At 47.8% G+C, this 16,195-nt stretch overlaps 1 protein-coding gene across 1 annotated transcript; it reads right to left on the minus strand.

Annotated features, from left to right (window-relative positions):
* Positions 1–6,830: 6,830 nt before the first annotated feature.
* On the minus strand, positions 6,831–15,175 carry Sox11 (SRY-box transcription factor 11). Its single transcript, XM_032907554.1, has one exon. It carries the CDS (start codon positions 14,503–14,505, stop codon positions 13,318–13,320), a length of 1,188 nt encoding a protein of 395 aa, XP_032763445.1. The 5' UTR covers positions 14,506–15,175; the 3' UTR covers positions 6,831–13,317.
* Between the last annotated feature and the right edge of the window lie 1,020 nt (positions 15,176–16,195).

Raw genomic sequence — 16,195 nt, forward strand, 5'->3', positions numbered from 1 at the left:
AATGTGCCTGGTGCCCTCAGAGACCAGAAGAGATGTTGGGTTTTCTGGAACTGGAGTTACTGATGGTTCTGAACCACCCTGTGGTACTGGGAATTGAATCCAGGCTTCATGAAGAGCAGCCAGAGCTCTTAACAGCTGAGTCACTGCTTCATCCCTGTGCTTATTATCTTTATCTATCTGTCTGTCTGTCTGTCTGTCTGTCTATCTATCTATCTATCTATCTATCTATCTATCATCCATTTTTGCTTTGTTGTCTCTAGTAAAACATAATGGAATATAGTCTGCTTTTTTTCCTGTATGAGAAGGCACAGAATCCACATTGTCTATTCTAAACTGGATTTCTGTCTTCCTTCTCCTCTTCTTCAAGGGTGGGCCTAGTATTAGTACCTCTTATCATGTGTCCTCAATTCTAATGTAGTTTAAGTTAGTAGGTGTCCAAAAGCTTTAAGAATGTTAATTAATTAACACTCATAGGGAATAAGGATTAAGATTTGCACTTTATAGATGGTTAAGAAGCCATCTTAGTTAGGGTTTTACTGCTGTGAACAGACACCATGACCAAGACAACTCTTATAGGGACAGCATTTAATTGGGGTTTGCTTATAGGTTCTGAGATTCAGTCCAGTATCATCAAATGGGGAGCATGGCAGTATCCAGGCAGGCATGGTGCAGGAGGAGCTGAGAGTTCCCACATCTTCATCTGTAGGCTTCTAAGACTGACTTCCAGGCAGCTAGGACTAGGGTCCTACGTCCAGAGTGACACCTACTCCAACAAGGTCAGACCTGCTAATAGTGCCACTCCCTGGCCCAATAATAATACTAACAATTGCAGAAACCAAACACAAAAGCTGTAGTGATGCTAGCTGTGAAACTGTCTACTGGTGTGTCTTACGGCATCAGAACTGGGCAGAAGACAGTGCTCAGGTCTACTTTGCAGGTGAAAAAAATGCCCAGTTCAGAATCTCTGTGAATATGCAAGAACTCTCCATTCATTCCCCAGCCCTATCCAGTTTCCTATCCTATTACCAACAGTGTCACTTAGCCATCTGGCAAGGAGATGATCCAGATGTGGAATAGTTCATTGATTTCCAACTCGCCCGCTGTATCTCTACCGTATAGATGTCCAGTCTGAGGATGGGACCAGCAAAAAGAGACTGAAGAAGTAGGAATCGTTTACAAAGCACAGTGTTCTGGGTCACAGAGAAAGCTAAGCTCCAACTGCAGCATTTCCTGTCTCCCAACTCCACATCTTTCAGTGCTCATCCTGTGGGCCAGGAAGCCAAGCTAATTGCAGTTCTGGGGCCTTTGACCCTTTGCAGGGTGCTTGCTAGCTTTGTTCCTGTCCACAATCAATGTCACCTCTTCTCTCCTCATCCCAGCTCTTTGTATCACATGCCACTGCAGATATGTCTCTCAAATTGCCTCATCTGACCAGAGCCCCAAAGGTAAGGTATGTGCTCCCAAAACAATGGCAGAAGTGGGGCACAGCCAACATTCGTGGTGCATCCGCTTATGTGCGTGTGCATGTGTATTAATAGAAGTCTCACTGGGTGAGTCAGAGAAAGTGCTTTGGTACAATGTAGGTCTGTATGATTCCTCCCTAATTTAGGGCCCTGGTGTAGACGCCACATGACTCAGCAGCATGAGACTCAGCTGGACACACTGAGAGGATGTACCCATGTAAGACCCTTCCCTGAACACTCTGGAAGGCTATGGAGAAAGCAGGTCTATCTATCTGCTTATTTGGTTTTGTCTGGAAGCCAGAATCCTCTCTCAAGGAGTGTTGGTTGTCTCTGCAAACGATGGGGCATGCTTCTGTTTCTCTACTGAGGTAGCAAAACAGAGAGGAAGTCATGTCAAAATAGACAAGGGCAGTAGCTTAGTGGGTACCCTGGTTAACAGAGCTGGCCTCTTGATTGGTGATCGATGTGGGAGGTACAGCTCACTGGGGGGTGTTGTCACCCCTGAGCAGATAGATCTGAGGTGTATAAGAAACCATACTAGACAAGCCAGCAGGAAGCAAGCCAGTAACCAGCACTCCTTATGGTTTCTGCTTCAAGCTTCTACCTTGAGGTCTCACCTCAGTTTCCCTAGATGAAAGAATGTAAACTGTAAGCAGAAATAAACCTTTTCCTCCCCAATTCGCTTTTCGGTTATGGCATTTGTCTTAAAAACAGAATATGAACTGGAACAGTTGATATAGTACTTACCTAGCATGCATGGGGCCCTGAATTCCATCCTGATGAACCAGGAGAGAGAGTACTCACCTAAATCAGGAAATGCAGGAGGAAGCTCAAGGATGCCCTCAGCCACACAGGAATCCAGACCAGCCTGGGCTTCATGAAACCTTGTCTCAAAGAAAGCAAATCCAAAGAATCATATCAAATTTGAGCTCGATAGTTTGCTGACCTGGGGAGCCTCCTCATTGCTGTCCTGCCTTGTGATTTTTATGTCTATGGCTCTGACAGAGCAGAGCAGCTGGGGGCTTCAAACCCATAGATTCACCCAAAGCAACAAAACCAGAGCCTGTGGCCACTAAGTGTTGAGGTGGATTTTCTGGCGAAGGCTCGCTTCCTCCATCCCAAGGACATTGACGTCCCTAGTGTGTTCATTTCTGCACCTGGGATCTGAGAGCTATTAACACCTGCAAAGCAGCACTTATTGTAAATCTATAGTGACCATCCCAACTATTGGACTGAAAAGAATCCTAGGGTAGCCTGCTTTGGTCACCAACTAATTCACGACAAAGTGAACTCTCTGACCTTGCACAGCCAAACTGGTAGCTCAGCAGAACTGGGGGTCATTCCTCCAAGTGTCACCTCGTTTCCCTTATTACAGAATACAGAAAGTAGAATTTCTCCTCCCTTCTGAACAGTGGCCTCTCACCTTACCTCACTAATTACCTTGCCTCAGATCTTTCCTTCAAAGTTTGTGAGTAGGCATTTCCAACAAGGATGTTATTTTTTGACGTATGCACGGGTGAAATGATTGATCCGATCAAGAAGTGTTAGGAAAGGGTCGTGTCTTTCTTGTCCTTAGCCAGAGTTATATATTGGCAGGAAATGCTGTAAATGAGTACAGTGCTTTCTTTCACCAGACGTTCTCAGACCAGGCTGCTGATGATGCTGGCAGCCTCTCTGGAGACCACTGCAGCGGAAGGGAACTTCTTAGGCATCAATGCACGCTCTTTCCATGAAGTCCCTCCCTGTTCACTTGGTGGGTTCAGCACATAGGTTTGAGGTGCAGGTCAGTGAGTCTGGCCAGCCATGTTGCACACTAAAATTCTACCCTCTGAATGAGCTCTGTGAGTGCAGAGCCCTCACCATCCCCCAGGATTCACTTTTGTGAGGATTGAGTGTTCCTGAATGGCCCTTAAGGTTGGAAAGAAGAAGAGTTAAGACCACCTTCTTCAGATTGTGGAGTTTGTTTCTAAGGCCACAGGTCACCTTAGGCCCTCACTCCCAACTGTACTGAGGCCCCAAGATCACAAGTAACTTCACAGTCATATAAGGGGAATTAAGGAGAGGGGACAGGGCTTGTTAACTCACTTTAGACTCAAGACTTGGCCTGCACCACCTGTTTTAGTCAGAAAGACTCAAAGACACTGAAGTCCAAGCTCCTCTTCACCTCATCCCTAGAGCAGTCCTCTGACACTTCTTCTACTGTTATGAATGTTGGGTGAACTGACTACACCAATCTCCTCTCCGACCCCCCGCCCCCTTTTCTTAACCAGAATGCAATCAAACATTGTCCTTGCATCTTGTGCTCACCTCTCTGTGAGTAACTCTCTTAATCCATTTTTTCCCCCTAGCTGTAGAACACTGTCTCACCTTATGCTAGGTGATGGTGGACCTACCAGTCTGGATCAGCTCTAAGGAGTATTCATTGTTTCAGGCTACTCCTCCTTCCTAAGGCCCTCTATCCTCTCTATACACATGCCCTATAGTTCCTGGTCCACTGGGATCAAACTCTCAATTTCACAAAACTCTTTGGGCCAGCCTAACTGTCTCTGCAAACCCTCTGGATTGAGCTCTACTCTATCCAGAGGTGAAGACTGCCTGCTCAGGAGAAGTTTCCAGGCACCAGACACAAGATGGTCAGCATATTTGATTCCAAATCAAATGGCGCTAGAGCTTGGACCCAAATTACTTGTGTTAGGAAAACACTCCTGAGAAAAGAGTGTTTGACAGCGTGATCTTCCCAGAACTCAGTTCCATTTAGAACTGGGTGATGGATGATCCAGTACAGGATTCCATGCTTTCCTGGTTTCTTAAAAATGACAGGAAGAGCCTGACTGGAGCTTTCTCTGATAGCTTAGCCTCTCTAGCATCGAAGCCTGAGTTTCACAGTATGACACAACAGAGAACTGGCTTCATTTGAATCCAGATGCTTATCCCAACATTCAGCACAAGCCAATCTCTGGCTGTGAGCTCTTTGAATGCTTTCTATAGTGGCCCTGAGAAATTGACCTTTCTTTCGTTACCTTTCTTGCTCTCCCTTCTCCTTCTTCTTCCTCTTTATCTCTTCACATCCCTTATGAATCTGACTTCACGTTCTCAACTCTTCCCTCCACATGTCTACTTATAATCTATGTGTTTAGAAAACTAAAAACCAAACTCTCAGAGAAGGAGGGATTAGAAACAAACAATATTTGAATACTTCACTGGGTAGATGCCACTCGATGCAAGCCAGAGGTACTGGAGAGGCCAGGTGATTGAGCGCCTAGGTGGAGAAATTTCTAGAATAGTAACCAACAAAGGCTCTGTCTAAGCAGTGAGATTGTGTATCACCCTAGGCTGAAAAGCTCAGCAGTCATTCCAGAAACTGTCTCAATGAGTAAGTGTCTCGTAAACAAATCTAAAGTGTAAAGAGGACAGCCCAATGTCCAGTGTGTGAGTGCAGAAACACTTAGTGTGAGTTTTGGCAACCCCCTCCATGCACTCCCCAGTGTGTTACCTGCCTTCTTAGTTCTTCAGTTATTTAAACTCCATTCATATCTTCTCAAGGTTCCCAAGGGAAATACGGCTATGAAGAGTTGGCCACGTATATGGGGAAAGATGAGCAACTCCGGTTCTTCCAAACCTGGAACTGTGATCAGCTGTGGTGACTAGTAAGGACCTTTGACAGGAACTCCCTTTGCCTTTCTTCATGACAGCAAGAACTGTGTACATGTCTGCTGGACTAGGGGCAAAGGAAGCTGATATCACACTCCACACCCACCACCAGGCCTCATTCTGGTGGAGGTTTCCACTGACATCTTAGTGCAAACTGCCCCCCTCTCACAAGAGAGTGGAATTCATTTTTGCTTGATTATATTGCCATTCAAGCCAAAATTAAGGGTGTGTGTCTAAAAGGGAGAGAGAGGGAGAGAGAGAGAGGGAGGGGAGAGAGAGAGAGAGAGAGAGAGAGAGAGAGAGAGAGAGAGAGAGAGAGAGAGAATTAAGAGGTGCCTAATAATTTCAAGAACCACCAGTGGCCTCAACCTAACTAGATGGTGGTATCAAGGGGACTCCCCTTGTCTGGGACTTTGCTCTGTCTAACCGTAGGATGCTTCTTGGGTGACCTTTCTGCTTTCTCCATTCTTCTTCGTGTCTGGACTCTCTTCCCTCCCCACTTCCTCCTCAGCTTCCCAACTCAAGCCTGGCCACCAAAGCACCAAGTTTTGTGTCTGTGTTCTCAGCCTCAACTCTGGGGCCCAGGAGTATGACAACAGAGTCGCTTAGTTCCAGAGGCAGGTAGGCAGGAAGTCTGCTCTTGAGGGGAGGGTTGTTTGTTCAAGGAACTTGAGAATGGAACATCCTTTTGGGGTGGGGCTACATGAAGTTAACAGAATGATTAAGTCAGACAGCTGGCTGAGCTTCCTAGAGAAGGGGGTTTAAAGGTTCTCTTCTATCTACAGGTGGACTTGACTGGTTCTTCTGCTGCTGCCTTCCCAAAAGCTGGGATTGCAGTTAAGTGATATCGTGCCCAGTTTATGTAATGTTGGGGACCAAACCAAGAATGCTGTGCCTGTCAGGCAAGCATCATAGCAAATGAGCTGCATCCCCAGCCCCAAGGGACCACGTTATCTTTGGACTACACGCTGCCCCTTACAGTCAGTGCAGCTGTGTGTTCACAGGTCACCATACACTTCGTCCTGGGTCCTGGCAGATAATGTTCAACATGGTGGAATATTTCCCTGGGACCTCCTTCTACTCCCCTTGACCCTGGAGTAGTATAATAATTCTACTGAAATTCCACGTGCTTTGACCAATGTCAAAATTTGGATCGGCTACCTCAAGTCCACCAAACTCCTCAATCCTTGAAATTGTTTACATTCTGGTAGGGAGGGGGTTTTCCCAGCAGTACTTACTGTCCAATTTCAAAGTTGGTACAGTGGTTGTATGAAGACAGTCATGGTGTGTGACAGGCAAGCCCCACCCAGTATACATTCTAGATCTGCTGTGAGACTTTCTCATGTTATCAAAAGTAGAAAAAAAAGGAAATCAATGGCAGTTTAGAAAGAAATGCCAATGAATTTATTTGTTGAATTCTTAAAAAAAAAAAAAAAACTACTTTAAGATGAAAGGCTGACGTCCACCTTTTTTTTTTTTTGTTTCAAAATAAAAGTCAAATCCTACCAAAAGGTGACAGCCTGAGAAAGTCATCTATGAAGTAGAAAAATGTCTCCTATAGCAACCAGAGGGCTGTCCGACATGTAGAGCTGGGCATTTGTTCCTTTGCTTAAAGTTGACATTGGTCTTACCAAGGGCCTAGGAGTGGGTGTGGGAGCCACGCATGTGAGTGTGTAAGCCGTGCCCGTAGAGATCCGTCATGATACGACACAGATGTTTCTACAAAACCAAATTTAATTAATATGCAACAAACACTCACCATGTAAACACATCTTTAAAAAAATCTGATAATAATTCCAAGGACCACTTACAGGCTTTCATAAAAACATCTTATAGCAAGAGTTTTAATACAGAATGGTTTCTATGTCAAAATACATTTACACTGTAAATTGTTTATAGAGGGGGAGAAAAAAAAAAGACACTGAGGAATGGAGTTTGCTGGCATTGGATTCAACATCAGCAACTGCCCCTGAATAGTCTCTTCACCCTCTAACTCTGACATACAGGCTAATCTACCCCTCTATACCTTGCCTATGCTTTTTATTCACTCTATTGGCCAGTTCAAAAATACCAAGACACGATCACCATGCTTGCTTCACTATGGGCAGCTCGGCAGCCTGCCCGAAGCATCACTTCCTGAGGGCCCCAGTCCTGCCCAGGCTGTGGGTCCTCGTTAGACGCTGAGACACCAGGACTTTTCAAATCTCTCAGCTTCGAGACAACACTTTAGGAGTCACACAGTAGTTACCCAATGCAAAAATGGGGACAAAACCAAACCGAACCAAAACAAAACAAAAAAAAAGTCACATAAAAGCCACATGTGGAGATTGATCACACGATTTTATTGGTCTTTTGAACAAATGTATTCCTCTGTGAAAAACTCCTGCAAAAGAGACATTGGAGTGTATGAATTCAACCCTGAGCATTAACACTGCATTCCAAGGAGGGCGGTCACGAAGCTGGTTTGATTGAAGCACAAAGCACAAGCCACTGATACTCTCTGTGTGATCAGGTTTTTACAAAAAAATACATAGTTTTCAATAAATAATGCTTAATTTTACAACTTTGATACAGCAACGTCATACAGTTTCAACACACTACACTCTGCATGCTAGATAACCTCTACCAGAAGACATGACTTCACCATGCATTTGCTTCCCTAGTGCTATGGGACACTTACATGGTCCCCCAGCGCACTGCCTCAGGTAGCTTCTCCTTCTCTCTGTCTGACAGCAACAGGTCCTGCGCTGGCATGCAAACTCTATAAAAGGTCCCCCCACAACCCACTCAGACTTCTAAACAAAAGGGCTTTCCAGCTATTCCTCTCTCAAACCTGGAGCGGCTGTGAAAGTTGTTTCTCTCGGCCTTGGAAAACAAAGCACTAGTTAACAGTGCCATGCTGATAACTGCTCTCAGACTTCAGGTGGCTCTGTCCCGGAGGCTTGGCAAACAAAGCCTTACGGGATGGGTTGCCATGACCGCTAGGTGTCCCACACCTGAGACACAGGCCTCCGTTTCAAAACAGTCCATTCAAACAAGGGTGTTACAGAACAAATGGGAACGACCGATACCCACAACATATGTACAAGAGCAAAAGTAGACAAAGTGGGGAGTCCGTGACAATGGCATAGGACGCTTCTCCCTGTGTGATTCAGGGGACGAGGCATACGGTTTTTGAACGCAAGCTGGGTGAAGAGAAATGGGAATCGAGGGCCCTTTGTCAATAGCCATTTGATCAAAATTCTTTTTACAGTATGTCTTGATTATTTCCAGTCGTTCTGTTTTTGAAGGGGGGTGCATGTAATGTGCCTACTAAAATTAACTGTCACATTTAAAAAAAAAAATCTCTTTGAGGACCCTGGAGGAAATCCTATGTTCAAATGCATTTTCAAACTTGTCATATTGCTTTGTTTTGTCATTTTTTTTTTTCACAGAAGAGACTACATAAAAGAAGTTTGATCAAACAGTGAGACTGGAGCCTCCGCATGTGCACATCCAGGTTGCCTAGTGGCCGACTGCTCATCAGGAGGCACATCTCAGCTCCTGCCTATTGCTCTTCGTGGCTGTGGTGAAGTGTGTTTGTCAAGTGCCGGCAACCGGAAGTTCCCAGTGTGTGGAAACCATCCTGTCTATGCACAGGCAGACAGGCACTGGGTCTTCAAAGAATATCGCTATCCAAGAAAATTATTACTTCTATACATGGAACGTTATGAGTGGATTTCCCTTTGTACGCCATGCTATACTTTATGCACTTTTGTGCTTTTATTGAGTATAAAAATAGGTCTCCTTTAAAATTCTGTTTAAGTTCACTAAAAAACTACTTGTTTGTGAAATTCTCTTATAAACTCACTGCATCCACATGGAATAGATAAACTAATCAGGCAGCTAACGCATCTAGGTAGTGTTAAAAAAAAAATAAGACGATGGGGGGGAAAAATGAAGGTGTGTTAGGAGCTGGGGGGGAGGGGGGAAATAGGAAGGGAATGGGAAGTAGCTTGGCTTCAGTAATTTTATACTGTGGTGGAAAACGTAAGCAACACACAAAGGGGGCATGAAAACCCCAAACCAAAACCTGAGTTGTTACCAAAGAGCAAAAAAAATGTTGAGCTCATCAAACCCAAAGAAATTCGGCAGAATAAATCAACAGGAATGAACAGTGAGAAAGAATCGATAATCAAAATAAGCCAACTCTCAGAGAAACACGTCAAGAGTCGTTACATGGAGACGTTTACTTTGGGGACTTATGAATTCCTGTTCGGACTCATGTAAGGCTCAGTCGTATTGTCCTCACAGGCCATAGGCTATACAAAGGGTATTTGAAACTGACATTCCTAATGGAGATTTTTTTTTTCTTATAAAATTTGGCCCTTAGAATAACTGAGAAATATCCTGAAAAACCTTCCCTGAAACTGTAATAAACAAAGTTTCTTTATCTACTGATAAAATCGACAACTCGGTAAGCTAGTTTCGCTGGTCTTCCTACATTAAGAAAAAAGCACAAATATAGTTGCCTCAGAAATCTGTTAAAAGCAGAGAACCTCGCAGGAAAAAAGAGTATAAAGATTCTAGAAATGAGAGAGTACAAGAAAACCTCTCTTCCAAGTGTCCACAAAGATACACATGCCCATTAGGAGAGAACAGTGAGACTATACATAATACCCCATCAGAGAATAAAAAGCTGCGTGATGGAAGAGACTCCTGTTGAATGACTACTTGAAAATTGAGCAACTTATTAGCCTCATTCCCCAGATTCCTTGGGCAAAACTCATTTGAATTCTGAAGTGAAGAATAAATGTCCATTTCTTACACCATTCTACTATCAAGATGATTGTGGTTTCAATTCCCAGAGAAAAAAAGTAGACCTTGCCTTTTGATTTTTTTCTTTTTCTCTCAAAACAACTAAGTCAGATCCTGACTGCTAAGAGCATGCATATTTAAATCACTTCCCTCCATTAACATTAAAAAGAACTATCCAGGCCCAAAAGAGCTGCAATGATTTTTTTTTTCTAGCTAAAGGCTAATCATTCTACAAATAATTTGCCCAGTGACCGTAGTCATTCATAACACGTATTTGCAAAGCACACCTTAAGCATACTGCCTTTCATTCGTATTATTTCTTTTTAATAAGAAGGATGCATATCGAGAATGTAGAAACTGGAAATCATTTCCACAGCTTAAAGAATTAATAAGAGAACGCTGGTTCAGGTATTTTTTTTTTCTTCAAAGATGGAAATCTCGCCAAAAAAATGCACTCGAGTCTGTGAACTAGGTACAGGAGCAGGGTACCCAACCGGCTAGACTGCTATGCACACAACGCCCACGCCCACGTTACCATTTTAAGATACTGTCAATGCTCAGTTAAAAATAAGACTTACTTAGGAGGAAAAAAATGCAGCTAAACTTTTATTGAAGCCTAGCCAGTAGCTGGAATACCTGTGTATTAGACATTCAATAGAGTTCATTGGGAATGGTCTTCACAATGCATTCGTCTAAACTGCTTTAAATATTGTTTAAAAGCGCATTCAAGCGCCTTTCCTGAGTTCTAACTGGGATTAAAAAAAAAAAAAATCTTTTTTTTTTTCTGATCTCCAACCAAGAACTGTCTCTTATTTTCCTACCAAGAAACTCGGCCACATAATTTTAAAATACAAATTACAGCTATGCTTCCATTCTGAAGCCAAATCCTCACACCTTTTCTAATTTACTTAAAAGTTCCTTCCTCACCATGGAAAACGCCCGCTGGAAAACAGGAAACACATGCAAATGTAAAGATCTCAAGACACTCAGAATGCCCTTTCCTTAGGCTTCAGAAACTGTCCCCTGTAAACTGCTGGTGGGATTATTCTCGCCTTAAAGGTCCCCGCGTGGTTCACAGCAGCGCGCTGTGGGGGAGGGGTGGGCTTGGAAGTCCCAAAAAGCCACACCGGGCCGCCGCCCCACCCACGCGCGCTGTGAGATCGAGCTGCTCAGAGGAGCTCTCTACCTGCAGTTCGCGTCCTGCGTGGGGCCCCGACCTGGATCCCTATTGGCCAAGTCCCCGTGGTCAGCGCCCGCGCCGTAACGGTTTCTGTGGGTCTAGAGTCGGGCTGTTGGGCACCGAGTTTCAATTCACCGCCGGAAGGGTTCCTCGGTCGCGGGCGCCGCGGCCCCGGGGAGTTGGGCTTGCTCGCGGGACACCGCCAGGGACAGGCTGGCTAGGGGAGGGGAGTGGAGGGCCCCGGGAGGCAAATGCTCCATCAAAGAAACCAAAGCCACCCTGTACCGTGGAGGCGGCTCTAGGCGCATTTGCTTTCCTCCTGCCCCACCCGCGTGGATAACCCAGAAGGGCGCGGCCCTCTCCACTTGTATCCCATTGAGCGCGCGCGCAGCGAGGCTGCCCGCGGATGGGGTGGAGATTTAAAAAAAAAAAAAAAAAAAAGCCAAAGCCAGAAGCGGAGGCCTAGCCCTGTGGACACTAGCTCCGGACTCGCCACGCACACACCGGCGCGAAGCTCACGGCGGGAATGGAGACGCAAGGCGGGGTGAGAAGGGAGGACACCGGGCTGCCACCTACATGGCAGCCTAAGGGCTCTAGAAGCGGCATCCGCCCTCGGACACCCGCGTCCGCTGATCTGTGAACACGCGGCCCCGGGATGGACTTAGAGAGACTATGGGCCATGCGAGCTTCTATCAGATCCTGCTGATTTATTAAAATCAAGACACAGACTTCAGCACACACACACAAAAAAACCCAAAAACCCCGGCGGTGACTTCGACAGTGCATTGAGTCTGCTTCGCCACCATTTGCTACTAAATATGCAATGGTCTGTTTATTTAGATTATATTGCACAAAATGAGAAAATTTTAAACTATGTGCCTTTCCTTTTTCTTTTTGATAAAAATCGAGTATCCAGTTTCAAACCTTCCGTCTGGGGCCCCGTCCACACATCACAGCGATGAGATACATAGGTCCTACTATGATACAGTACATACAGTCTTAAACTAAGAACAGCTCTGAGGTCTAGGTCACCATTTTCAATAAATCTTTACCTACAAATATTGAACAAATCTCTACTATAGCTGTACAAAAAAAGTTTGCTCTTTTTTTTTAACCACAAGGCCTTTAGATGCAAGGATTACTTTTAAATTTTTAATCCTTTTAAACCAGGACATAACGTACCAACATATTTGCATGCTAAAAAAACAAACAAAAAGAAAGAAAAACAAAAACAAGAAAAGAAAAAAGAAAAAGAAATCAAAAGGGAAGAAGTGCCTGAAAGTCTTACTGAAAAAACACAGCAAGATTGTTCCCTTTTCACTGTACAAAAATACGCCTGAAAATATATTAATTTTTAAAAAAGATTGAGGTCTGTTATGTATCAAAAATGTTTCAATACCTTTTTGTACTGAGGTCTAGGCTGTAAGGTATTCAATCAAGGAGGTATAAGGGAACGAGTTACCAAAAAAAGGTTGCCAAGTAGAAATCACATTTGTAAAACCATAAACAATTTGATCTGAAAAGTAAACTCTGGTCTTAAGTCAGTTCACAGTTATGATTTTTGTAAGCGTTTGTACAGACTGCATTTTTTCAAGCTCCCTGCAGTTTAAGAAATCGGATGCATAGAAGACATCAGCTTTCTCCCTCCAAAAAAGAAAAGAAAATAAAAAGGTTGCAATGGTCCCTTTTTGTGTTTTTCTTTTTTTAAATCACCAGTTCCTTTTTAAATCTCTTAAGAAAAAAAAATATCAACTCCCTAGAGTAACAGTTGTGCCGTCTAAAGGGTCCTCTGCCGACGTCTTTCAGACTTCAAAGAGCCACGAGCTTCAAACAGCGCCTTCCGGAGCGGGGCCTCCTCCCCTCCCCCGCCCGGTCCCCTCCGCCTTTGTTGCAATCACGAATTTCAGGAAAAAGAAATAGAAATTACAAAACACGATTTTTTACGGGTGGGGAAAATCACAACTCCAGACTAGGTGTGCAACTACCTTGAGACACGATAAAGGAAGGGAAGAGTGGGGAGACCAAAAAATTTTTTTAAAAATTAAAAGATTAAAAAAAACCTGGAAAATCTGTTTAAAACTACTCATTTCACTTTAACTCCAACATTTCATCACCGTTTCCAATTTCTCTGCGCCACATCTCTGACCATGAGCATCTTCTCCCCCTCCCCCCACCATCCTCTTTATCCTGACCGCCACGACTGCCTCCCGAGGAGCCCTGTGCCCCTCAATACGTGAACACCAGGTCGGAGAAGTTCGCCTCCAGCCAGTCCCCCGCGATCATCTCGCTCAGCTCCGGCGTGCAGTAGTCGGGGAACTCGAAGTGGGAGCCCAGGCTGCCCTCGCTGAAGGAATCCAGGTCCTTATCCACCAGCGACAGGGACAGGTTCCCCGCCGCTCCCGCGCCCAGTGGCTGCTCGCAGGCGCTGTGCGCGCCCTGGGAGAAATTCAAGCTCAGGTCGAACATGAGGTCGTCGGCATCCTCGGCGCCGCTGCCGCTGCTGCTGCCGCTGGATGAGGAGGTGGACACGCAGCGCGAGGACGCGGGCGACAGCGCGGGAGGCGCGGGCGGAGGCTGCTGCTTGGTGATGTTCTTGAAGCTGTAGTAGAGCCGGCCGCCCGCGCGCACTTCGTCGTACAGGCTCGCGCCCTCGGGGGACTCGGCGGCACTGCTGAGCGTGGGGCTGGCGGGCACCTTGGCCACACTGTAGCGCCTCAGCAGCTGAGGGGGCTGCTGCTGCGCCGGTGGCGGCAGCAGGTGCGAGTGCGCGGGCTCGTCGTCGTCGTCGTCTGCGTCCGGCTTGGGCCGTAGCTGCAGCTCGTCGTCCTCGTCGTCTTCTTCATCATCGTCGTCCAGGAAGACGCACTTGGCTGCCTTGCCCGCGCCGCAGTCCCCAGGCTGCGCCGCCTTGCCTGCGCCCGCCTTGCCCGCAGGCGCCTTGAGCTTGGCGCACTTCTTGCCCGGGCCCTTGGCTGCCTTAGCGCCCGCCGCGCTCTTGTCCGGGCTCTGGCCGGCGCTGGGCTTGGCGGCTGGGTCCGTCTTGGGCTTTTTGCGCGGCCGGTACTTGTAGTCGGGATAATCAGCCATGTGCTTGAGGCGCAGGCGCTCCGCCTCCCGGATGAACGGGATCTTCTCGCTGTCCTTCAGCATCTTCCAACGCTTGCCCAGCCTCTTGGAGATCTCGGCGTTATGCATGTCGGGCGACTGCTCCATGATCTTCCTGCGCTCGATCTTGGACCACACCATGAAGGCGTTCATGGGCCGTTTGATGTGGCCCGACGCCGTCTTGCACCAGTCCGGGTCGCTCTCATCCAGGGCCACCGGGCTGCACGCCATGAACTCGCCCTCCTCAGTGTCCAGCGCGTCCCGGGGCAGGTTGCTCTCGGCTTCCGAGCTCTCGGCCTGCTGCACCATGGTCCTCGGCGGGGCTGGGCGCTCGGTCTCCTGCGCGGGCGCCCCTCCCCCTCCCGCCCCTCCACCTTCTCCGGCAAGTTGCAAAGTCCTTGGCCCCGCGGGTCCGCGGCTGCCCCCCTCCCCCCCGGTCCCGTTCCCTGCTGCGGCGGCGGCTGCGGCGACCGGAGAGGAGGCGGCGGCGGCCCGGGACCCGCGCGCGCTCTCTCTCTCACTCGCTTGATTTCTCGCTCTCCCACTCCTGGCAGCCGCCGCAAGCGCCGGACCCCAAGCACTCCCAGGCGCGCGCGCTTCTTCTGCAAAAAGTTGAGGGCTCTCTCTCAACTCGTTATCAGGGTGTCATATGGGTGACATCACTACTCCCACCAGCCAATAGCTGGTCTCGACTCCGCCTATCTCCCGTTATTAACCACCGGCCCCACCTCCAGCCCCGCCTCCTGGCCAGTTTGCAAAGATGGGGGGGGGGGTGTCTAGAAATATGTTATTTTTTCAAAAGAAATCCGCGAGTGCGCACAGCTGCGCGTGTCCCCGGGGCGGATGCAGGACGGAGTGAGAGAGACCAGCGCGGATTCAAGGGACGATGGATTGAACCCCGGTGCAGATGCACCCACTCGGGCACTGCGAGTGGGTGCCCCCGCTCGTCCCGACCGGGTCGCGCCCTAAACCCGCGCGAGATCGCGCTGCGCCCCTGCCCGGCGGAAGGTGGCGCTTCGACACCGCGCGGCGCCGCGCACGTGGGCTCATCCTCTGGTTCCTTTTCTCCCCCTTTCAGGAGCCCGGCCTCCTTGCCGTCCCTTCCCCCCGGCTCCCCTCCCCCGTGCACCCTCAGGGTTTTGTCCCGTCTCTCCCCCTCTCGTTTTTCCTCCTTGATCGCGCGCCTCTCCCGGTTCGGCCCGAGTAACGGTCTGCAGAGACCGCCTTGTCCAGGCGGCTCCGGAGCGGTTCCGAAAGGAGTTCAGGGATTCAGGCGGGACGGGTCAACGGGCCCGGGACTCAGCATCGCCACCCGCCGCCCCTCCCCCACTTTCTACTCCATAGACCTCCCCACCTCCCCCGCGTCCCGCCTCCTCTGTCCATCACCCACGCCCTCCTCCCCTGCAGCTCGGTCCTGAAACCCTGGCTCTGCCTCCCAGCACGCACCTTCTGGGTCATTTGCTATTTTAACCCAACGGTACAAACCAAAGCTAAAATGAGGTGTACTCGCGTTTAAAGCAAAGATATTTCTTATTTGCCTGCTAAGGCGGCCGCTGGAGTCGCGGCTCCAGCCTACTGCTTTTGCCGGGCTCCTTGGAAACTCGCTTTTCTTTGTGTTGTCTCTTACCCACCTATGGCTCTTCTGAGGACAATGAAAAGAAGTCTTTCTGCTTTCTTTTTAACCTGGCTGCTCACCCTGTTTTCCTCATGCCTACCCACCCCCAGTGCTGGGGGGCTGGTTCTTAAGATCTACAGCCCCTCACCCCACCCGGAGTCGCTCACCCGAGAAATCGGCCGCCCGGTACTAGTGGAATTATCTAAACACACTTCCTTTCAGGTTGGTGTACTTCACAGGGCACTACGATTCTCATCTCCCACACACCCGACCCCCGGACATACAATGGTGCCAGGTCTTCTTAGGTCATTTTATTTAAAAAAAACCGGGGGTGGGGTGGGGTCCCTGTATTTCACCCTTATCATATTCACCCTAAAGAAAAGC

Source organism: Rattus rattus, chromosome 7, assembly GCF_011064425.1.
Source record: "Rattus rattus isolate New Zealand chromosome 7, Rrattus_CSIRO_v1, whole genome shotgun sequence".
Taxonomy (NCBI): domain Eukaryota; kingdom Metazoa; phylum Chordata; class Mammalia; order Rodentia; family Muridae; genus Rattus; species Rattus rattus.

Excerpts from the sequence above, each read along its gene's own strand:
- Sox11 (XM_032907554.1), bottom strand. The coding sequence starts at position 14,505 with ATGGTGCAGCAGGCCGAGAGCTCGGAAGCCGAGAGCAACCTGCCCCGG.